Below are 24903 nucleotides of genomic sequence, written 5' to 3' on the forward strand. Positions count from 1 at the left end.
ATTGTGTTTTAATATAAATAGTTCGTATTTGTCTGAGCTTCATATATTTTTTATGAATACATACATATGTATGTATGTATCCAGCTTTCATTCAGTATCCTTGCCTTCGCGTTTTCATTGTCAACAACGTCATCAATGGCATATTTGTGTAAGCGCATACTTACATCTGTATATACTCGTATGTATGTATATCTGCCATTGTTCTTATACCAATTCACCATCTTTATATTGTATTTAAACATATACCTACATATATTTCCTTTAACAACTCTAAAGAGCGAAATACACCACACAAGCGGTTTGACAAACCAAGCGAAATTTCCCTTTGCTTCAAGCCATTTGTGCTGTGTATGGGGGTGTTTGAAGGTTTGACGGCGGTTTGTCAAACCTTCAAACACCCCCATACACAGCACAAATGGCTTGAAGCAAAGGGAAATTTCGCTTGGTTTGTCAAACCGCTTGTGTGGTGTATTTCGCTCTTNGGTGTATTTCGCTCTTTACATTATTTCACTTCCCCTCATCGCTGACCGGCAACAAAATATCCTTAATAGTATCATGCGGCTTGCTGCTGCTGAAAGTATCGATTATTGCTATACACTCTATTGTCCATTGTTCTTTTTGTTTTGCTTTTGTATTTATTCTTTCGGATTTTATAGTATGTATACTTATTGGACTTCACAATGTTGACTGTTATGCCTTAAGTGCTTTTGTTGAATGCTCTGTTTAATTACTGTCAGGATTTTTTTTGTCTTCGTATTAATAAAGTCTGTTTTTTTTGTTGTTGTTTTTTTGTTAGTTGATGCTCATCTGGTCATGACATTCACAAAATTTGCAAAAAGAAATTGCTCAGTTATATTGCTAAGAATTTAAAATACGAATCTTAAATGGGGTTTACTTCTCTAGATAAATTTGTATAAATATACCCAGAAGTAGTCTTCTATAAAATGTACGAAACCCTCGCCCAGTTTCTTAATGGGAAATGTATTTCTCAGTACCCAAACGATCTCCAGAATGGGTAAGCCTTACAGCACTCGCAGAGTGGACGCCGAAAGCGCAGCATAAAGAACGGTAAACAAGCCTTAAAAACTTGGTGAATTAAATTTCATACAAAATTGCGCAGACCACCCCGCTCAGTGGAAGCAGATCGGATGCGAGGATAAAGCTCTGACTTGCGCTGAATTAGCAGTTGCATTTGCGTGCAGCGTAAAGTTCGGTCTAAAGCTATGGCTTAAAATCAAATAAAAACGATGGTAAGTTTTATCACCGAAAATAAAAAATTATATTCATAAAATGGCTTATGACTTTTTAACAGGTGGCAACGCTCTTTAAAACTATTTTCTAAACAAACCTTTCTTATAAATCTTTTGATTGGCATCCATATTGTAAAACTTTATTTAACTTAAGAAAAATGGAATTGGACTTTTAAAAAGGTGGCATCCTACTTAAAAAAATGTATTTTTGTATTAAAACATTCTTAAACCTCAATCATTTGCCACTCGTATTTTAATACACCATTCTATTCCCATCCTATTAAAAATATTTTCGTAATAAAGATCACTTTAATCTCATTCGTTTGACAACCAAGTTGTAAAATTTCAATTAACTTATAGCTCAAAGTTGAATTTAATGTTTTAAGCATCCCTTTTCAACAAATATGCTATATGGTAATCCAGCTAATATGCTATCTGTACGCTATAATCTTGCACGAACAAAGTCCAACAAAGATACTAGTACAATTATTAACCAAATTTCACATTGGCAATCAAATTCTTTAACTGGTGAAAACCCCCACTAAAAGTATTTTCTAAAGAGAAATAGCTTTCGTAAAACTTCACTTGTTTCATACCCAAATTAAAATGTTTTTGATAACTTGTTCGTTAATTTGATCTTGAATTTCTAAACAGGTGGCAGCTCACTTTAAAAAAATATTTTTGCAATAAGGCTTCTTAAACCATCTCTTCTAATTTTTAAATATTAAATATTGAAAACTATTTCGTTTAGCTTGTTAATTAAATTGATTTTTAACTTTTCCAACAGGTGGCAACCCTTTTAAGAAATATTTTTTGAAACAAGTCGGTTTTGAACGCTTTTCGTCTGATGCACATAATGTTGTGTTAGTTTATTTAACTTATTACTTAATAGATTTAAATTTTTTAACAGGCGGCAAGCAGCTTAAAAATATTTTTGAAATAAACCCCTTTCGTTTGACATCTGCACTCTTGTAATATTTTTCTTTTTTACCTTATCTATTAATTGGGTTTAACTTTTGTAAAAGGTGGCAACTCTCTTCAAGAACTATGTCATATGTTAATCCAGGCCATATAGTCCAACTGTCTGCTAAATTCTACTCAAATACGTTCAGCTGTTTTAGCGTTAAATGAGCGACAAACATACACACACACACACACTCACCAGCTCATTCACTCACTAACTTGCACGTTTATTTACATATCATATTCTTATTAGAATTAGTAAAAAACAGGTTTGTAATTAATAAAACCGTTTTTGGGTATAATGGGTTTAAGTTTAAGTAAACAAAATAAATTACTCTAAGCCTTGCTACTTAATTACAAATAATTACAAGGAAAGTAGTTATAGCACTTGAGCTGCCACTTTCTGATTTTTATGCCCACTTACTGAAGAGAATATGCGAGTTTGAATTTGCTAAGAAAATTGCAGGTGTCTAAAAACTTTTTATAAGAAGAGAAAGAAAGGAAATCGCCCTGAATACACTTAGAATGAAATGTGTCATAAAAATGCAATGAAGTTATTTAACTGTCATTGCAGTAGTCAGTAGTCGCACAAGTTACCAAGCGGGAACATTGCTTTGCATTTAAAGAGCACTCATACGACACGTAGTACCCAAGCCGCTAACACAGCGCATTTAGCAAGGAGATACACAAGGCAAACCAAAGAAGTAAACCGGTAAGTTGTGAGTGCTTTAATAAAATTTATTTTTTTACACCACTATTATATTATTAAAATTTGCACTGTGCCTCTATAGACATACTTGTGCATCTATTCAAGTACATACATATTTATTCTGCTGTGTCACCAGCATTCATGTAAATACATTCTTCCAATGCTTCTTGCACTTGTTTGTTATGTAATTAAGCTTTTGAATTTTGCTCACATATTTATACATTTAATATTTTTGTTTCACTTTAATAATTTTTGCACCAGCAGCACCCACCAAACTTATATGCACACATATTTATATGCATCTGCTTGCATTGTGTGTTTGCCACTAACAAAAAATACCAACCAACCCATTGTCGATATTTTTGCATTTTCAAGTGCGCGTGCACTCACTGACCGGCAATACATATATTTCAAAATATTATAGCATTCAAGAACTTCGGTCTGAGCTAATGTAATAATTCTCAAAGCATTTTTGTTATTTATTTCACAGTTAACACAATTGCAATTTCTAATTTTAGAAAAATCGAAATACCGAAATCGTTAAGCCTTTAATGGGTATGAGTTTTTCGAATTATGCACGAGTCGGCGGCTCGGCATAGACTGAAAGTGGCGCACAAACGAGCGCCAGCCAAACGTTTGGCAGGCAGCCTAACAGACTAGCTGACTAGCAATTTGGCAGGTTGCGTGCCGGCTGGTGTGGATAGGTGGAGTGAGGCTGGGGGTCACACACACAGGCCATCAAGCAGGACGGCAGGCAGGCAGGCAGGCAGGCAGGCAGGCAGTGCAATTAAAGTAAATACTTATCAATCGGCAAAAGTAGTAGCAAGCGTGTGCAATAGGGGTGATGTGAGGCAGTGGATTTTTCATTGGCAGCGCTGCCAAGAAAACTGCTAACATAAATAATTCTACACAATTGTGTATGTATGCATTGTAATCTATACGCAAGAACTTTCGATTTTTGTTGCTTTACCCATATTTTTTTTGTGTTTTTTGTTTTTTCTTTTTTGGTTGTCGTTGCTGCTGTCCTTTTTGGCTTACTTACCCTACCCTAACAGCTTTCTATATGCCTCCAATGGTAAGTGCATGCGTGTCTGTTTAACTGTTTGCCTGACTGCTGACTGCTTCCCAGCTTACCTTACACCGCCCTGAAAAGCCACACAGCTCAATTATTTACTCGCTAGCCTACTTACTTGTCAGCTGGCAGTGCGGCTGTGGTTTACGTGTCCCCGAAGCCGAGTGTTGCTATCTAGGGCGTGGGACGTTTTTGCTGGCGAGGTAGGGGAGTGTCACGAAAAATTAACTGCTACCACGAAAACTATGACCTGTGTTATATGCCGTTGTAGTTGTAGACAGCATGTACGGATATCCTTATCATACAAACTTACATATATACAGCGCAAATGTATGCGTCTTCCAATAGTTCGTGTTGTATTTTAGGTCAGTTTTTCGTTTGCTAAGGCAACGTTCGTTTCATTGTTGTTGCTGTACACGTAGGTATGTAGTATGTATGTAGGTAGAAAGCGCCTCACTTCACTGACAAGCTGTGGGTAGTTTGCACTGCATTGCAACGTTAAGAATATTTTTTTTCTGCTTAAGCATTTTTTGCTTGCGCATTACTCAGTCTTACATTAGACTGGGTCGCAAAAATATGTTTGCAATTACGCCCGTTGTTTGGAAGCTTACTTTGAGAGAGTGGTATAGTGCGATTCTGGCAACTGTATGTCAATTCTGGAAACTATCTCGAAAGCTCTTTACTGTCTTTCGAAAGACTAATTGAGAGGTCTGCTAACGAGAAGGCCTAAGCGTTATGCTGTTTGCCTTTTAGCAATAAGTTTTTTAAAAGTTAAACTAAATAAAAAAAATATATACTTTTGGTCGTTGGGTGGAAACTGGGTTAAACCCAGGGAAGCCAGGACGTGATAGCGAGCACTGCTAACCACTACACCACAGCGCCGCTTTTTAAAACAATAAAAAACTAATAAATGGAAGAAAATGTAATTAAAAAAAACGAATTAAATGGAAATAAAGCATAAATAAAAGGAAAATTATATTATGAAAGAAACGAAGTTGAAAAGAAAGAATAATAAAATAATATTCTAAAAGGTAAATTAAATTAAAAAATATATTCTTCTTTTTAGAAGAATAACATCCAAATATTAAAGAAAATTAAATAAATAAGGAAAAAATTAAAAAAAAGAAAAAATACACAAAATAAGTTCCTAAAAATTTAATGAAATAAAAAAATATTCTTCTTTTTATAAGAATAACATAAAAAATATTAAAAGAAAATTGAATTATGAAAGAAAAAAATTATTTAAAATAGAAAAAAATAAGTTTCTGAAAATTAAATGAATTTTAAAAATTTATTAAACAACTTGAGGCCTCAATATCATTTGTTTAAGGCCATAGATAAATTTTTTAATTTTTTTAATTTATATGTTTTTTTTATATATAAAACAATAAAACTAAAAATAAATTTAATTAAGAAAAAAAATTTAATTTTAAATTAATTAAAAAAAAATTCCCTGAGCGAGCTCTCTAACTCAAATTTCTCGAATGGTACGCCTGCGCTTTGTTCACTCGGCCATTGTGACTGTTGGAACGATGCGAGCTAAACGATATAAAAGTGCTTGATCGCAAAATAGATTTTCATCGCGTGCGGTGAATGAGAGAGTTTTTTCTAAGGCTAAGAATAACAAAAGTATTTCGAACTATCGTGCCATCTGTTTTTCATTTCATTTTTACTATTTTAGCCAGAATTGCTCTGCTTGGCTTAAGTCCCAAAAACAGCTTAAATCATGTTTTCTTCAAAACTCTTTTATTTATTATTTTATTCCAAAGTATGATATATACATATATGGTTGAAAAGATAATTTTCATATCTATGTGGGATAATTGCAAAATTTTTTTTCTATCGCATAGCGGCGAACGACCCGGTCTAGTATACACACATATGTACATACACACATCCAGATCTAAACGAATATAGCCGGTGCACAGGTGTGCAAAAACTGTGAACTAAGTATTTTTTGTGTATTCGTACAATGCAGTGCAACAACTTGCCGGCGCTTGATGTAATCGACCCAGTTTCTTTGCTTTGAATCGTTGAATCAAGTAATTTTCATGATTTTTATGGGTCATGTTGTGGCGCTACCTACGGCAGATGTGCAAAAGTTTAAATTAAAATTATGCTCAGTATGAAAAGTTTAAATGAAATGGCTGTTAATTTGCACCTTTTTTTTTGAACAGCACTTAGATATGAACAAAAATTAAGTAGAAACAAAAAATGAGGCTGCCGTGCTTGCCACGAAGCGGCCCTTTTATTCAGTGCAAGAACAATGTGCAGTTATTAATGATTGGAGTTGTTTTAATTCTCAACTAAGCCACTAATACTGCAAAAGGAGTCCTAACATTAAGAAAATGAAAATGATGAAAACAGACCGCATACGGAAGCCCAGCGAGCTTGGGTCGGGTCAGCTTAAATGCGACGCGTGCAACGGGTTAAAGCCGGCCTCGAAATCGAAACTGAATACAACAAGTCATTCTGCTTCATTCTTATACAATTTCTAAACCATCTATGAATGGAACATTGGCCTATTGATGGCAACTTTGGTACTTTTATCTACACCCATGGTTCAAAGATGGAAAAAGGAATCTGCAGATAAGGCAATCTATCGAATATTGTCGATAAGTGTTTACAGAATAGCACTACTTTTTAAGATGTCGCTTTTCATGTATGCAGTGAGCCTTTAATTTTTGAATTTTCGCTAGCTAACTTCTTGAAGTTCTTAGAAGTTAGACCACACCAGCGAATTTCAAACGAATTTCAGTTCACTCCAGCCCCCCCAAATCTGCTTTGATTTCATGGAATTTCAATACACTACGACGCACAAAACACTTCAATTCACATTCGCTGCTATTGCTTCTTTAACACTGTTGTTGTTTTTGTATTTACTTTGGTAAATAACGTACGCAATTAAGATTATTTGTGATGTGTAAACATCTTTGCCTTCGGTATGGGTAAAATTTGCATTAACTCAGCAGAAAATTTGCAACTGATTCTTCTTTTTGGTAACCGAGCAGAAAGTCTGTAATTTTTCATTAGAAACAGCCTATGTTTGTTGTTTTTTCTAAGAGAATTCCACAAAGCAAATTTACCGTTCGCTGCATAGTTTCAGGCATATGAACTCCAGTAGTGTATTGATGGAAAACCAGGCGAGAAATTTAAAAAATGGAGCAAATTTTGCGCGTGCATCCCTGACCGAGAGTATCTCGTGTCGTCTCGCCTATTTCACAAAGGCAGTTTAAGTGAAAAATAGTTTTAATTTATTGAATTCTATGGTGGTCTTTATTAGAGCAATAGAAAATCAATAAGTTTTAGAATTTTTGTCTGTCTGTATGTTTGTACGGGCATCACACGAAAATGAATAAAATATAGAAAAACAATAATTCGAGAGTTACCACCTGTTTGAAAATTGTAGTTTAAATAAATGGATAAGAAGGAAGTGGTTTAAGAAGGCTTACAGCCGAAAGTATTTTTGTGGAAGGTTGCTACCCGTTTGAAAATTTTAATTTGATTTAATATATAAAATAAATTAAATAGTAAATATCAAATTGTTGGAAAAGTTTTATTCAATTATTATAATGATAAAGCAAATGAAGTATTACAGAGTTTTAAGAAAGTTTACTGTCCAAAATTTTTATGTAGCGGGTTGCCATCTATTTGAAAAATTTTATTCAGTTAAAGTGATAAGATAAGGCAAATACTGAAAAAAATAGCCTTTTAAAAAAGTGCGCAACATGTTGAATCGAGTTATAAAGTTATAAATTAAATTTCCAGGATTAAATACCCTCGAAAATATATTAACTAAGACCTGCATTCATAAGAAATAAAATATGTTTCATAAATCGTAAAGTCTCACTAAACAAGGCTCTTCAAATCTTTGAGTTTTGAGAGAGAGTAACAAAAGTATTTTTAAGGCGCAGTAAGGCACGCCGCACAGTGTGCTTTTTGAACACTCCATGCGAATTAATCGTAGCGCTTTCGACAGAAGTAACATTTTGATACGAAGCGAAATAGTTTCGAAAGATAATGTAATTCCCTTTCACGGAAAAGTATTGGCCTTGAGCCACAATTACTTCTTGAACTTAAAAAAATTGGTCAAAACTAGTGTTCTTCAAAAAAAAAAAAAAACATGAAGAATCCACCGCATTTGACTAAAATTTTTATTTTTTTTGTATGTTTTATTATATTTACTAACAATATAGATTTGAAGACGAGAAACATGATTACACTGTTAATTGGCTCTGTGGGAATTCGATGAACCTTTGCCGGTTGTGCAAATCATATTTGTAAACTATTTCTTTGGCAATTTGTTTTAAATAACCTTCAAACAATTTGCACAACACAGCAACATAGTCAATTTTATGACGAGCGTACATCTTACAGACAGTGTTGCCACTTTGAAGATATTTTTCCTATCAACTTGTTTGCAAAAACTACTGAAACAATTGTTGCCTACCAACTAAAATCTAAGGGCAATTTTTTTTTTGCAAAATATGGATATTGATTTTTGTTGTAGAAAGCACAAAAGCAACATTCGAGCTTTTATTTTGTGGGTGGCAACTGTAGGAGCAACTGTGACAACAGAGAGCTTTCAAAGGCTCTCTAAATTTGGTCCAATTTTACCAAGACGTACGGCAACGCTGGTCGCATACAAACAGCTGGGATTACTTGCGCCAAAGAGTGTATTAAATGAGCAATTCGTATGCACATATTTGCTTATGTACACATGTGCATGTGTGCAAATGTGTAAAACATTGCCGACGTGTGGGTGGATTTGCGTAGTGTATGCATGGCTGCACATTAATGCAGTTAGTAAAACTGAGAATTTTCTGCAGTTTGGAACTTTTGTTGGGTAACTGAAGAATTCTCTAAAGTGAAATTACATATAACAAATGGAGAGATCAAAGTTATTGGAAAGTTTTTTTTTTGTTTTTTTTTTTTTGGAGAATCGGTTTTAGTTTCTTAAATAGCCATGTTGTCATAATACAATAATTTTTTTTTTGATGATTCTCAGCAAACACTAAACAATTTTAAAATTTAATAAAAATGTGTTTAAAACTTAGTTATTACTAATTTGAAACTTTTAATGTAAATATATAAACATTTGCAATGAGCTACCAATGACTATTGTTGGCTGTACATAGCCACAACAGAAAATAAATTCAACGTAAAGCAGCAGATAAGAGACTATGTAAGCATATTTTATCATTCTTAAAAAACACAATAGTGCATAATGCCCCCGCAAGGACAGACACAGCCAGCACAGAAATTCGCACGAAAATGCGCTGCTAAGCTGAAATTGCCACCACTGCGTATGAATAATATTTTTTTTGTTTTTTTCTTTTAACGCTTAGTAACTTCTAAATGAAATTGTAAATTTCTGTAGAAATATGTACTGTTATGTATGAAACTTACTTGTAACTGAGCGCACCATTTTTCAAGTGGTTACCAACCAAATTGCTCTGGTTGCTGTAGGGCAGTAGTGTAAGTTGTTGCTGATGTTGTTGTGGTTGTTGTTGTTGTTGTTGCTCTTTCTGTTGCAATTGTAACGGTGTTGTTGGCGGTGTTAGCTGTGGCATTCCTATGCTTAACTGAGTATTTACATTTAAATTGACATTGGTAGTTGTATCCACTACCGGAACCGCAGCTACCATCGCTGTATTTGTTGTATTTGTTACAACATCCGTTGCTGAGCAGCAGGCGGTGGTAGGTGTGGCGCAATGCTTTTGATAGGCAACTGCAGCAGTGGCTATGACATTGCCGCCACCACCACCACTTATGCCGACTACACCAGCAGCTTGTGGTGGTACTATGACCGCACTGTCGGCTGTTTCTTTCGTTACTAACGGTATATTTAATTTTTCTTCATCCATCATTTAAAAACTGAAAATTTTCTACTTGGCAAGTTTAAAAATTTTACAGGGGTTTCAATAATATTTATTTCCTTAAATACTATAACTGGGTTTGTTTTTTTCTATCGTTTTGTGAATGCCGTGCTGCTCGTTGCCTGCTGCTGCTGCTTTTTTTATTGGAGTGATCCAATGCCTCTGCTCCGTTTTCTAGTTATCTGGCTAGTTGAGAGTAAGCGGTTTCTGCCATTGTTGGGAAATTTTATTTTGCACTTTATGGTTCTTGCATGCAGTATAAATTATTCAATATTATTGCTACTTTTCTGCGCAACACTTGTACCATTCAGTTGCTGTGTTGTTTTCAGCAGCATTTATATGGAGTAGATTCTGTGATTTGGAATATTGGCGAAAAGCTTTTTGGCAAATTCTTTAAATTTTTTGTGACGTTAGCTAAACTAAATGTATCTTGTTGCTTTAAATGCGCTGGATTACATTATAATGACACTACCTATTTTGTTATATTTTAATAGGTGCTGAATAATAAAATGCTGCAAAGAAAATAAGAAAAAGAAATTTGATTAGATATATGTATCTGAAACTTTATATAAATCGAATAATTCATACATAGGTAAGGTAGTATACATTCATACATATATCTATGAGCAAATCTCACGATTTGTTAAATTTTTCAACAAAAACGTGTTTATATGTACATATTTAACGTTGTATGTTGAATGTGTAACGTATACGCCCCGTAGCTCCCTACACAGTCAGCTAGCACGTTTAGTCGCACGCCTTAAATTAAAAGTCATATTATTTTAAAGTAACTGAATATTGGCGTGGAAGATTTTTACACAGCATTCTCTGTGAACATATATATTACTTTCTTCATGTATGTAACAGTTTAAGTATAAATTTTGAGTGTGCCAATCAAAATTGTAAAAATGAAATATTAGTTTCTCAAACCAAAGTCATCTTTTAATCAGTGTAGCTTTTTTCATTTGGTCTCACATTGGTTGTTGTTGTTAAAAAAAAAATCGTATAATTTCAGAAATTACAAAATACCTGCGACAGATATCTTGCATGCTACTATTTTTTTTTTATATGGTGGCACACTCCTAATGCTTTACAGATATGTTGTATTTGATGCCAACGTCCCTTGAGTCTATTATTAATATTCTATTTGAAAACTTCACAAAGTTATTAAAAAAAAAAAAACAATTATGATTTTTTCGAGCGACAATGAAAAAATTAGAAATTTGGACACTTTTTCCCCTAAATAAACGTTTTAAAGCTAAAATTGTTCAGAGGTGTGATAAAATTTAAGCAGGATTTTAAAATGTGTAATTTGTAGCCTAATATTTGCATACATATGTATTCAAAATTTTTTTAAATTATTTATTTATTACACCGTGCGATAAAAAACAAAAAAATTCAAAACATACGAAACAATCGATATCCGCACGAAACTATGGGCCATTATGATTAATACAAAAAAAAAATTATTTAAAAAAATTAAATAAATAAATGGTGTTGTAGCTCACCAATGTAACAGTCGTGTTAATAAAAAGGTAAAGTATATCTTTTAATTTGCGATTAAAAACCCCACCGCCTTTCTATTTGAAAAGTAAATTTGTTGATGCAACAAAACGGAGCAGATTTTCAGTTGAGCGGAGTAGTGGACTAGGTTTCAAATTATTTCAACAAAACGGAACAAATCTACTCCTATCGAAGCAAAGTCCGAACGATGGCTTATTGTGTATATGAGGATAATTTTTCTAAACTTGAAATTCATATAATGACGAAGGTTTTTGTAAAGAATCAGTATCGGATACCGAAAGGGAAGTATTGGGTACCGAAATCTTTTTTAAGTATAGGGTACCGAGTATTGGGTACCGACAATTCAGCACATCACTACCGCAGCCGTACTGCGATGAACATAATGTCGGTGTAGATATAAATATTTTTTTTTCGACCCTTTTCATACCCTTCCTCCCGTAAACGGGTTTTCCCCTTCCCTTTGGCACCCGCTCGCACTTTCGCTGCTGCGCGGGCAAAAAAGTGCCCATGTCGGCTTTACACTACACTAAATAAAATGTTATCAAATTTTTTCAAATTGATTTACAACCTACGGCTATAAAGTGCAATTATGCTAGCATTATATGTAGTTGTTGATCACAAGGTCCAAAAGCTAGGGAAATCAACAATAGTTCAAAGCGATAAAGTTTATTACTTCAAATTCGGAGGTCAACAAATTAGCTTATCAGGCGTAGATAGACATTTGGCTGGACTAAAACCTACTTCAGTCCTCATATCACCATTAATTCAATAGAAATAGTTCTTGAGATCGGCCGCCTTAGCAGAGTGGTATCTATGTAATTTGACGACTTCTAAAACAAACATCTGCCCTTCGGAAGTGAGGTAAAACTGTAGAACACCTAATTTGTGTAATAAAATCTAATCGCGCACCACAAATTTGTTGTAGTAGCTCGACTATTTATCAGCAAAATGTGTGAGCACCAAAACAGTTAATAATATCGGCTTGTGCTATCCACTCGTTGCCAGCTATTAATTATATTTTGTATTGCAATTTTTCCCTTTTCAGTCTCCGTGTATGATTCTAATCTGAAGTACTCGCATATATTATTTATGCGCATTCTATGGATTTTAATCGCCTTTCTCGCATTATATATCTTTCATCTTTTCAATTTATAGAACCCGCAAGTACCTAATAACCTTCACTAATGCCATTTACGGTACCTTAAGTGTTCATAAATCATAAATATTGGTGCCCTAGCTTGCTTATCTACCACTTAGGAGAATGTATTGGGGAAATAAAAAAAAAAAAATGCTGTTAAATATGGCAACAAAAACTATGCCCTTTGGGTAGATATACTAGAGTGGAGAGGGCATGTATGTACATACTTGTTTCTACAGTCTAACATTCTCAATCCAATTCTTTAGACGTACTGATACTTTTTAAGCTTCATCGCCGTCTTGGGAATCATTGCTCGACGAAAACATTATTTACAACGAATATGTATTCTTGACCCTGAATGAACTTTTTTTTGTGCATATATATGTAAATATATTTTTTATGTTTGCACGAGTACTTACATACATATATACATACATATGTACGTGTATACCCTTGTACTCAGAAATATGTAAATTATGTCACTCAAATGAATGTAGGCATTTTTTTTTATATTCAATTAGCGTTTGATAGTAAATGATACCGAATATGTGAGACATATGGAAAAATTATTCGGCCACCAAAGGGCTCAAGGTTGTCTTAATTTAAGTCATCAACATAAGTAAATACGTAAAAATACATATATGTACGTATGTATCTGTATTTTTGGGAACTCGTCATCATAATTAAATGATTACATTCCAAGATTGTTCAAGTCAAAGGTTTTGTTTTTACTTTAATTTGTCTCAAAAAACGGTACAAACTAATCACATCATGCTTCTCTTGTTGAGAGGAAATGCTGTCACATTAAAAAAACTTTGACTCATTTCGCCGAAAAATTTTCACAAAAAAAAAAGGAACAAACTTTTGTGTCCTGAACACACGCTGGGTCGCCTATATTTTAATATTTCATTCCAGCGTAGTTCGGAATAGGGTTGCCACCTAAATTTTGGACTAAGAAATTTACTTAAAAGTTATTGAAGCCCATTTTTTCCAAAATATTTTATTTTTAAATTATCCAAATTAGAATGTCATGCTCTCTAACGCTGTGCCATTTGATGTTATGAGATGTCACGTCGTGTAATGTAATGTCATGTGATATCATCCCATGTGTTGTTATTTTTATGTGATGTCATATCATGTCGTTTAGTATCATGTCACGTAAGATCATGCCATGTGTTGAAATTTGGTGTGGTGAGTTCAGGTGGGCTTAGTTAAGGTTTAGTGAATTTAGGATCACTGCGTTTAGGTGTGATGAGTTCGGGTATGGTGAGTTGAGGTATGGTGGGTTAAGGTGTGGTGAATTTAGGTGTCATAGGCTCAGCTGTGGTGAGTATAGATGTTGAGTGGTGAGGTCAGAAATGGTAAATATATGACTGGTAAGTTCTCTCTCTCTATCTCTGTCTCTATCTACATATTATATTTTCAGGCGAAAGGAAACCGACTGGCCTGTCATAAAATCCAACCCCAGTCACGATTAACTTTGTTCGGACTTTATCACCAAGTTCGAAAGGACGGTCACTAAAATGAAAGTTTTACCATAATTTTCAAAGATATAACCCCTAAATTGAAAAGTTCAACATACGACTTCGCTTAAACCTCCTCTTAAAAACGCGCACTGCCGCCCAGCAGGATCTAGGCTCGATTCCTGGGCCGATCCCTTGGCAAGCGGTGGCAAATTTTCGCGTGTTTTCCATCATTAGTAAAACTTCTCATCGATTCATTTTTTAATCATTCCATAATCCTGTAATCTAGTTTCAGAAAAATATGGCTTTATCGATTACTCTTTTCATTTTGAACATTTTAGTATTCAAACGTACATACGTACATATATCTCGATAACTTGAGCTCAAGTGCGCTCTGGTTCAAAATTCTATATACTTTTTATCATTTTGTGCATAAATAGTATTTTCTTGCAAATTCCTTGCTGTCCTTATTCTCATGTCTCACAAAATGCACTTTCGTGTTACACAGTTCGCTATATCGCATTGCTTTCGGTGCACCTGCACCCAGCAGTGTGCCCCAAGTAGACATACATACATACATACATACAACAGCCGGCAAGTGGAAGTGGCACATTAATTCTATTCTACGGTGGTAAAAATAGCTATCAGCTTGTTTTTGCTCTATTTTTCATTCAAATATAAAATGTTGTTGCCACGCTTGTCGTCCCAAAATGCCATGCATTTACTAATTCCCACTTGCCAAGCAGGGTTGCCAAACGTACTATATTGCACAATTTTTTCGGTCTGCGTTCTATACACTGTTGGAAAAAATATAGTACGTAAAAATACTATATTTCTTTAATCACACATAAATACAAATATATTTCAGTAATTTGCAGAAAAAAATGTGTATTAAAATGAATGACATTTATACTGAAATAACAAAATTGAAAGAGATATTCTTTAAAATAAAAAGTCTTGGTGACTTTATTAATGGAACCATAGATCAAAAATGGCAACATTTTTAAAAATATTTAGAATGAATTACCAAATTTCTTTAAAATTTTTTCATTTCTGCGCTCTATTCCTGCGATATGGGCATTCAAGGAAAGAGGATCAATTTATAAGAAATAAAAAAAAAAATTATGCTTAAAGAGCGTTTTTACTATTTCTTTTAAATAAAATAGTATATATATTAGAAAAGTACTATATATTTTAATTTTTTTTGAAAAAGTACCATAAATGTCTTAGAAAATGTTGGCAACCCTACTATATACATATATATATATTTACAAGTGACAGCGTGAGTATGCGAAGACTACATACCTATGTTTATACAATAGTATCGAAATAAAACTCTCGCGTGTCTGTGAAAGAAAATGAAAAATGTTGCTATGTAAAAGCGAAAATTTCACCACAGACATTAAGTCAGCAAACAAACAAAATTTGCGAACCTCATGAAGGACGAAGTGCCTGAAGCGTACCCAAAAAGTTGCTTCGTTCAGCGCGAAAACAATGATATTTTGCATTTAAAGTATCGCTGGCTTAGAGTGAAAACTGGCTAAGTCCACATTTTACGAAAACTCATATTTTCATATAGGAGGCTAGAAAAATAAAAATAAAATGATAAAGGTACCTTTGTTTTTGTTTTTCTCGTTTATATTCAATGAAAGGAAAATTTGCCAAGTCCAAAAGAGATACCTAAAATCCGACAAGGCTAAAATAATACGAAATCTTTTAATACAGTTGGAAACCCGTTTCGTATGAAAATTTGCCTTGCTTTAAACAGTTAAAATTTTTTATTCAAAGTTTTGCGAAATATTTGAAGAAAATAGCTGTACGAAAGCTTTTTTCCTCTCCTGTAAAATTTGTAAAAGTGGACTTGGCAACTTTCCACTCTAAGCTAGCGGTATATTTTGTTATGCTGCATAAAAAGACCTGAAATTATAACTTCAGACAAGACAAAAACAAAAAAAAACTTAAACTGTCGCTTAAATGAGTTACTCACATGCAAGGGAGTTAAAGGAAAAATGCGAAATGGGAAATAAGTCTCTAAAGGAGGAAGAGTGGCAAATTTGCATTGCTTTGAATATACACTTAGTAGTCATTTAGTAACTGAAATTTAAAAGCTGTTAAACGGATACAGTGGTTTAGTATGAAAGGCTATAAAACGAGGCGCGCACTGTGCTGAGCAGTCAGGTACATCACCAGGTCGTTAGCTGAGCCTAACGAGCAAACAGAGGCACTTTAAACATTGCATTGCATTTTTCCTTCATGGGTTTCTTTTTTGCATCATAGCGCACCCAGCGGTCATTGCTGAGAAAAAAGAACTGCAAATTCAGATTTGATGAACACCAAAGTCCCTAGAAAGGCTTTCTGATGGCATAAAGATTTACATTTTAATTACTTTTTATGATTTAAATGCCGCTCTGCGTCCACCAACTTTAAACTGGAAAAAAAACGCTTAAAATCGCCAACCTAGGAAAACTAAGAAATTACTTTTCTAATACAATCAAGACCTTTAAAAAAAAATTGGACTCATCAAATCCGCATAAAAAAACAAAGAATGTCGTACAGCGTTACTATTACCATTATTATAAATATTATCTTGACATCGCTCTTACCATTGCACCGAGCGTCAGTAAATTTTACACACAAAAAACGAATACTATATTTGCGAAACTATGGGTAAATTTTAGTAAAACTGCGTACTTAATTTTTCTCTCTGATGTCAGAATTTGTTTAAAAGGACTTTACAATTAAAAAAAAATATGATTATTTCAAAAAATTATTTTAAAAATTCAGTGCAATGCAGGACAACAATAAGGGTATCATATAAAAAAAAAAGTTTAATGGAATTATAACAGAATAACATAAGGTTGGTGCATAAGGACGAATGGGTATGGAAAATGTCCTTTACAAATTTTGTCCTTAAGGATCCTTGAAAATTTGCAATATTTTTTTTTTTTAAAAATTATTGTTTGAGGACTAATATACGCACGACCTAGTCATCGAATTTCGTCCTGCAAACTTTATGAACTTAAAAAGTTAAAATTTATGAAAAGCGCATTTCCAATACCTATTCGTCCTTGTAAACAAAAAACTTTAGTGTTCTTAAAATCTAATAATTTTGTTTCTCATTTGGTTCCTATATTATTACTTCAAAACAATAGATCTTTTCAACTAAATTGGTCGAAGTAAGTCAAAATTTAGTGATCTGGTCCTAGAAAAGTCCAGAGGCAAAATATATTTTTTTAAGTTCTTGAGATATTTGTTGTTAAGCTGAAGTTAGTAAATACTGCTGTGCCCATATTTTAAATGGCAATTTCGAGCTTATTGGGTAATTGAGGGCAACTTAAGTCCAAGAAAAAACACTATGCATACACCGATTCCTAAATATTTATATTTTTAACAGATTTATTGATTTTTTTTTAAGTCACGAGTAAATTTATTGTTTAACTCGCATATTTATTTATTTAAGTTCTATTCAATCGAAATCGAATAGCGGAAAGCTTTAGGTGCTACGAGTATCATAGGCGCACAAATAAGTGGAGACTCAAATAAGTAAGAGAATAAGCGTATTTTTAAGGACAACAGATTGGCTGAAAAAGGCGGGGTCCCACTCTAATTATTTTCAACCAAAACTGACTGGCTTTTTATAACATTATCGCAACGCAGGAAAAGAACAATTTAGTAGAGGACATCAAAATTTCACGCCTACGCGCAGAGATAAACAACAACTAAGTTGATTTTTCCCCACGCACTCGGCCCACATGCGTACGAGCAAACAAGATACGCCGAATTTGCTATATGTAGCTCGCGCGGTTTTATTATTCACCCTTTTTTTTGCTTAAAAATGATAGTGCCACAGTACAAACGGATGAATCATTGAGGGCGGAAAGGCATTAGCGATTCCACGCGCCAAAATGTGGGAGAAACGCAGTAATGCATTAACGGTGCACACCGTTAAAATATACCGTCAGCAACAACAACAATGATGCAGCGGCGAACTAAATGGCTTCCACAAACACACTCGGGTACAATTGCTTGATAATAAAGTGCTGTTTGCTCTATTTTGCGTCTATTATTCGTGCGAGAATACATACACATTTTGCTGCTAAGTGTGAAATGACTTAAAGATGGAGGTCCTAGTCCAACAGGCCCAAGCTTTTCTTTTCAACCCAAAGTAGAAATTGTTGGCAAAAGTGATTCTCCATTGTTTATGCTAAATCTCAAATAAACGAAGTCCTCTACTTTTTCAAAATCATTACTGTCAAGGGGGAAGTGATTTCCATGTTTTTAGAACATCTTCCAGTCGGGCAGAGGTTCCTTTCCCATTAAGTGTTCTGACATTTTAAGTTCACACTCTCAAATCATCAAACGGAGATCTCTTACGAGGCTTATTGTTATTTTTGGCGGATTTTAAGCCCAGTGTACAACAAGATCCTGAGCCGCATCTTTTTATTTTTATTTTTTGTTAAGTTTTGTTATGTTATGTTATGTAATGCTATGTTATGTTATGTTAAGTTATGTTATGTTATGTTATGTTATGTTATTCGATGTTATGCTGTGAAGTGTTGCTCAACGCATATACTTTCAACTCAGCGCAGCTCACCCAAACTCCAGTCATCTAACCTCACATCAACTCCGCTCAGATCACTTCAACTCACCTCAGCGGTACTCTCCTCATTTCATCTCAACTTAATTCCCCACACTTCAACTTACTTTAACTCAGCTCACTCCAACTGATGTTATTTCACCTCAACTCACCTTATCTCACCTCAGCTAAATTGACCTTAACTTAACTTAAGTCACCTAAGCTGAACTGACTTTACTTCAATTCACTTTTTCTTAACTCAACTCAGATCAACTCACCCCAACTTCACTTAATTTAAGTGGTTGAATTTTAACCGCTAGGCGAACAGTAGTACCTTAAAGAGTACAGGCGATCATCTGTGATTTATAGTTTGTAAAAAAAAAATTGCAGATTAATAAAAAAACTTAGCAATGAAGCGAGGCATCGGCAATGTAGTCAGGGATAACCTTGAAGTTGCTATCCGGGCATTGTTTGAAATGATGATGATGATTTGTCTACCGCAAGTTTCCCAGTATTAGTAAGACTTTGCTTGCTCCTTCTAATTATTACTTTAAGGTATTTAAATGTTTCACAAATTTCACTAATTGAAGTACTTAAAAAAAAAAAATTAAACCCTTAACAATACTATACGTATTATATATACAATTGTTTTGTCCTTAACATACCTTATATCAATTTTCTATTTCATATCCGTGCTACTGTCTACTTATGACCAACCATAATTCAGGAAGTTGCACTTCCGTTACTCAGTTATATACGAGCATAGGCAACGGAAATAGCTTTAGCTTCCTTTTTGGCTGGAAACGAGGAAACAATGCTGCAAAGTGGCAATATTGGCTTGACAAAGGTGTTACTTTACCGGAGGTATATTGATTGCCAACAATGTGAATGAATGTCCCTGACCCGTCGTTGATGGTATGCACATAAGTACATCTACTCGTCTAGCGATTTATTAGATGAGGTTTTCACACCAAGCAATTAAATTATTTTATATTGGCGTAGTCGATTAGTTATGAAGCTACATAGATACAAACATACTTATACGAACCCTTGTAGACATAAGGTATGTGCTATGTACATTAGGGTGGTCCAAAAATGCATGTGGGGGGTGGGGGAGGGGGAAGAAAATCGGATCTTTAATGCCCCCTAGGGTTGTTCCAAATCGAAAAAACATATCCCGGTTTTTTAGTTTCGAAATCAAAAAATATTTAGAAGTGAGGGTAAATTTTTGAAAAACCTATTCGTGATTGAAGACAACTGTGCTGTAACACTTCCAACCACTCAGCTAGGGAAACAGCTATACAAAAATATTTTTTATCACACTTCTTTAAAAATACGGTTAGTGAAGGGCCCTGAAATATTGCCAGTTATAATAAAAGCCCTTGAAGTTGCTTCAGTTTCTTTAGTAGCCCTACAAAACAAACTATTTTGAACGCTTACTTTTAATTATCTTTTGACAAATTTTCATAATTCAAATAAAAATTGAAAAGAAAGCACGTATCATGCACTGTCACATCTTCGACGGCACTTATTTTGTGACTGTGGGTCAAGTAGCCACTATGAGTGGTAGCATTGAAAATGATGAATAGGTGTTGCAAACCTCACGAATGTAAAAATTAAGTATTTACCTTCATACATTTATACAGTTCGTATGCATACCTACATATGTACATATGAAGCCATTAACTAAAAAAATATCTGTTTTGCTTACAAGTGAAGATCTCAAGAAGTTTTTGTTAAAAGAAAATCCATAATTTTATCCCCTCGCAAATAGATACGACTGTAAGACACTCGCTTGCAACTGCTTACAGTTTAATTTATTCACTTAAATAGTGCAAGCAGTATTCAATTTCTATGCAGTTCCCTCTTTGTGCGCTTACCACGCGCTTAGGCGGCGTTTTGCCACAAAATTTGCACGCGCCTCAAGTACATGCGAACCCAGCAACAGCGCATGAATAGATATCAGCTAGTACTTGCCGTGCTTGCTTACGGTATGCCATGCCAAGACGTTGCACAGTGGGATACATGGTTTCAAATGTGCGGATTAATTCTCCTTGGTTCTCAAATTACGCGAAAATAGTTTTTTAGTTGAGTACTCATAAAAAGGGGGAAAAAATAATAACGGATCACTGATCCCGCCAGGGAATAAAGAGGTAAAAGTTCATCAAATATATTCCGTTGTCAACTCTGAAATCGAAAAAGAGCAGCGTTGTGCGATTTATCGAGGTATGAAATGTCAGATTACTGGAGAATTGCGAAAAGTTCTTGAAGAACATGACGTTTTCGTTAGGTTACTTAGGACGACAATGGAAGATATTATGCCTTCTAACGGCCCAAAAAAAACATAATCAGAGCAGATAATTGAGGCCATGATAGCAAAAGTGGCCTAACCCACATATTTGCTTATAATTAACTTATTAAAATAGTTTCAAATTAAATACATTTTGAAATAAAGGTCACTTATTCCTTAATTTGATCGTACTCTATGTAGCATTGAACCTTACAATAAAGTAGTGAGTCACTTTTATTTTAAAATCTTCGCCATATTTGAGACTATTTTAAGTAGGTAAGTACAAACAATATAAACTTTGGGTTAGACCGCTTCTGCTCTCACGGCCTCACGGTGTGCCAAATGTGAAAGTTGTGAACGTGAATTGTTGATGAAAAAAAAAATGTTGGACCAAAATATTCAATGAAGGAAATATTTTGGGTGCGAATAAGTTCGGCGGTTCCGCTAGTTATTATTATAATGCTGTACCTGTGTCAAAAACCACTATTTTTTAAGGCTTATGGGCAAAAAGAAAGAATTTCAATATTTTGGAGCAAAAAAAAAAAAGACAAAAAAGAAGGTTTGCTTAAATATCAGAAAAAGAATGCCTCATTAAAGTTTTTCTTGTCGTTTTAAAGATGAAAAAAAGGTTGTCTCAAATTACAAAAAAAAACCACTTTTCACGTACATACATAAACAAACAAGTCATTTGGCAACTTTCAGAGGCTACTGCAAATCAAAAAATGTCCAAACGATGCTACAGAGCTTTATTTACTTTCATCAGCTGCCAAAATCGTCACTGTATCTTAAAATTTAATTTGTGAATTAATCGCCAAAAATAACGTAAAATACCCCAGTGTGCGTTGTTGGCTGGGGTTACTCAAGCAGCACGCTGCGGCGCAAAGGCAACACATACAAACAAATGCACTTACAGAGCTAGTCGTCACTCTTTGGCATCTAATCGCATTAAACCACATGCGTATATGTATACATATAATAATTTTTATTTATTTATTTTTTTTTGCTTTTATGCAATGCTTATTATAATAGTTGTTTTTTAATTTTTCACTTTCGGCTTTACCATTGTTGAACACTTTGTTGTTTTTTTTCTGCTTTCGTTTTTTCTTGGTTGCGCTGCATTCACTTTAATTATAGATATTGTTGTAGAGCAGATACAGCGCTAAAATGTTCTACAAAGCAGCATATTAATACTCACACTTGCTCTAGTTTTTCCACAATTTTTACTTAAAAACATCCAACAATTTTAATATTTCTACTACGTTTTTGCAATCTCATACACCTTTTCACTTTTATTTTTTGTGCTTATATCTATAAATCACGTTTACATCTAATTTCACTTTCAGCGCAGCGCTAGCACAGTGCGTTCGCGTCACATTGCGAGGAACGAATGAGAGTTTTACTGTCTGTCTGCAAGGCTCTCCGCTCCGCCGCCATTACCTTTGTACCTGTGGGTGGTGTGCAGGGGGTGGTTTCATAAATGGCTGAAATGGAGTTTCTCTGTCGTTGCTCGTTGGTCGCCAGTCAGTCTACAGCATCTCCGACAAGTGCTTTTCTTTCAGGACACCATTAGCGGCTATGATGCCGAAGATATTTGATAGGGTTGCCAAAGTTGCCTTTTTGTTTTGAATCGCAGGGTAAATTTTAAGTTAATTTGCGAATAAGTTTTAACGTGTATCGCCCATCGACAGGCAATTGCAAAACTCTGAGTGCATTTTTGCAATGAAAAAGTATCTCAAAAACAAAAAAAAACGTAGAAAAATGCGTAACCAACAAATAGATAAATATACGTTAGACTGGTAAAAAAAAACAATAGATTTTTTCTTTCAAAATCGCTTGTGAAATGTTTTCGGGACTGCGAAAAAGACAGTCAAAAGCACTGTTCCTAATATTGAGATTTAGATGTCGCTCATAGCAAGTTTCTACTTTCCACGATAAATTATTATTTTTTTTTTCAATTTTGAAACTTTATACGCAACTTATTTTTAGGTTAACGTATCGGATTGAGCGATATATATTTTTTTAAAGTCTCTTAAGATGTTTGGCATAACTTTCTGCTGCAAAAGCTATTCAAAGTTAAAGTGGAACTTGTAAAAAACTTTTTTTTTTAATTTTTGAAAAAATTTTGAAGCTTATCACTAAATATCGATCATAATTTTTTTTTACAATTTTATAATTTAAAATTTTTAATTTATTATTAATTTTGCCGAAAATTGAAAAAAAAGTTCAATTTATTATATGGTCGACATTTACATATAGAGGAGTGAATTTGTCGAAAAGTCAAGTTTTGTAGAGCCTTCAATTTTCTTCAAGAATATACATATATCGCTTCAGTAAGAGCCTGATTCTGTGGTTAATATCGTATAAAAAAAAGTATTTATTTTCTGAAACGAATTTATTTATGCTCACTGATTTCATTTAATCTAAGATATTTCTTCATCTGCAAGTACCTTTTTTTTATGAACGAAGATACATTAAACCTTAACTAATATGCGTGCCTCATTAAGATTTGCAAAACCATAACTGCTTTAACTTCTTTCACAGCACTGCATCCTTCCTTGAAATAATTTAAACTAACACTACTTGCACAATTATTTATATCATTTCATTGTCATTTCATTATCATTTCGAATTTGCACTAATACAAAACTAATGTTTTTGGTGGACAACAATTTTCCACAATTTCTCAAAACCACCAACGAGTATAAACTTGGCATATGTATGTCCTTTCATCTTGCTTTTGCGCTTTCGTTAATATTCTCTTCAAATACTCGCGCTCTTAATCAATTCAGCATCCACCTGGTGTCGGCAAACTCTCTCTTTTTTCATGCTTTTGACGACCTACAAAAATAACTCTCCCAATTATTTGCCCAGTCGGTTCTCTATCTACTTTCTAGTATACTGTAGTTAACTTAGTAAATACTAGTGCAAATTGTGGTTCGGTGTGTGTGTCCAATCGAATATGGTCCTACCCTAATTTTCTTTGCGGTATCCATGTTTCGGATACACATATTTACTTACTATTAATATTTTTGTGTGCGTATGAGTAAGTGAATTAATACAGAATTGCCTTTGAAAACAGGCGTATTTTGTATTGTTGTTATAATGCTTGAAATTTGTTGGGTAAATACTCGAGAATAGGTCATTGATAAGTAGCTGGTGATAGGTGAGAATTCGTTGCGGGTTAATACATGTAAATTTTCCTAAGAATATTTAAGAAAACTTTTGCGATTCTTAAGACATCTTTTGTCTAACTCACTGTGACTAAAATGGTATTTTAATGAAGTCTTCGACATGCTTTCATGGCCCGGAGGAAGCAGTTTGTGGGCTCACAAGTGGTTCCCCAAGTTTTCTGGGTAAAAATCTGTAAAACTGTCAAAAGGCAAAAGAAGCCGGAGAACCGAGTACGAGAACGCTTTCTGGTAAATTGCTGTTAATTCTTGCAACTTCTTGCGAGTTAGGTAACGCAACTAAAATACAATCTTTTGTTTGCAAAATAGGAGGCTAAACTCATTTGTTCGACATTTCCGCTTAGATAAAAATGTATGGAATTTTTATAAATTCTGTATAAAATTTGAAAGTGTGATTTATATGGCCTTTGTTAAAGCATGAACCATATTTTTATAAAAAAATATTAAAAATGAAACACCATTCATCCACTTTTGACCGTCACTGTAATATACATGTATGTTTGTATATGTTCGTCAGTTATCAACGGACCCAAGTTAAAATGACTTCAGTATATATTTTTAAAATATTCGCCTTGCTTTTTACACCACGGCAGTGTATATACCTATAACTATGCTACGAATATCAAAACCACTTGCAACATCCCTGCAAATAATGCGACCAATCCGGGATGACTCCGGGAGCGATCGCATAGGAACATGCGACTAATACCACTTTTAATCTCTTTATATGGAATGAACTGTTCGCTTTTGTTCGAACACNGTGTATATACCTATAACTATGCTACGAATATCAAAACCACTTGCAACATCCCTGCAAATAATGCGACCAATCCGGGATGACTCCGGGAGCG

The 24903-nt window shown here is 34.1% G+C and overlaps 1 protein-coding gene across 1 annotated transcript in view; it reads right to left on the minus strand.

Annotated features, from left to right (window-relative positions):
- Positions 1-24903, minus strand: part of Atet (ABC transporter expressed in trachea) — a 62233-nt gene that overhangs the window by 30556 nt on the left and 6774 nt on the right. Inside the window, exon 3 of the mRNA XM_017622071.1 lies at positions 9404-10385. Within this exon, the coding sequence (XP_017477560.1) occupies positions 9404-9864 (461 nt within the window). The 5' untranslated portion in view covers positions 9865-10385. The remainder of the gene's footprint in view (positions 1-9403; positions 10386-24903) is intronic.

Source organism: Rhagoletis zephyria, unplaced genomic scaffold (genome assembly GCF_001687245.7).
Source record: "Rhagoletis zephyria isolate East Lansing unplaced genomic scaffold, Rhagoletis_zephyria_1.1 Rzeph_scaffold_02693, whole genome shotgun sequence".
In the NCBI taxonomy this organism is placed as follows: Eukaryota; Metazoa; Arthropoda; class Insecta; order Diptera; family Tephritidae; genus Rhagoletis; species Rhagoletis zephyria.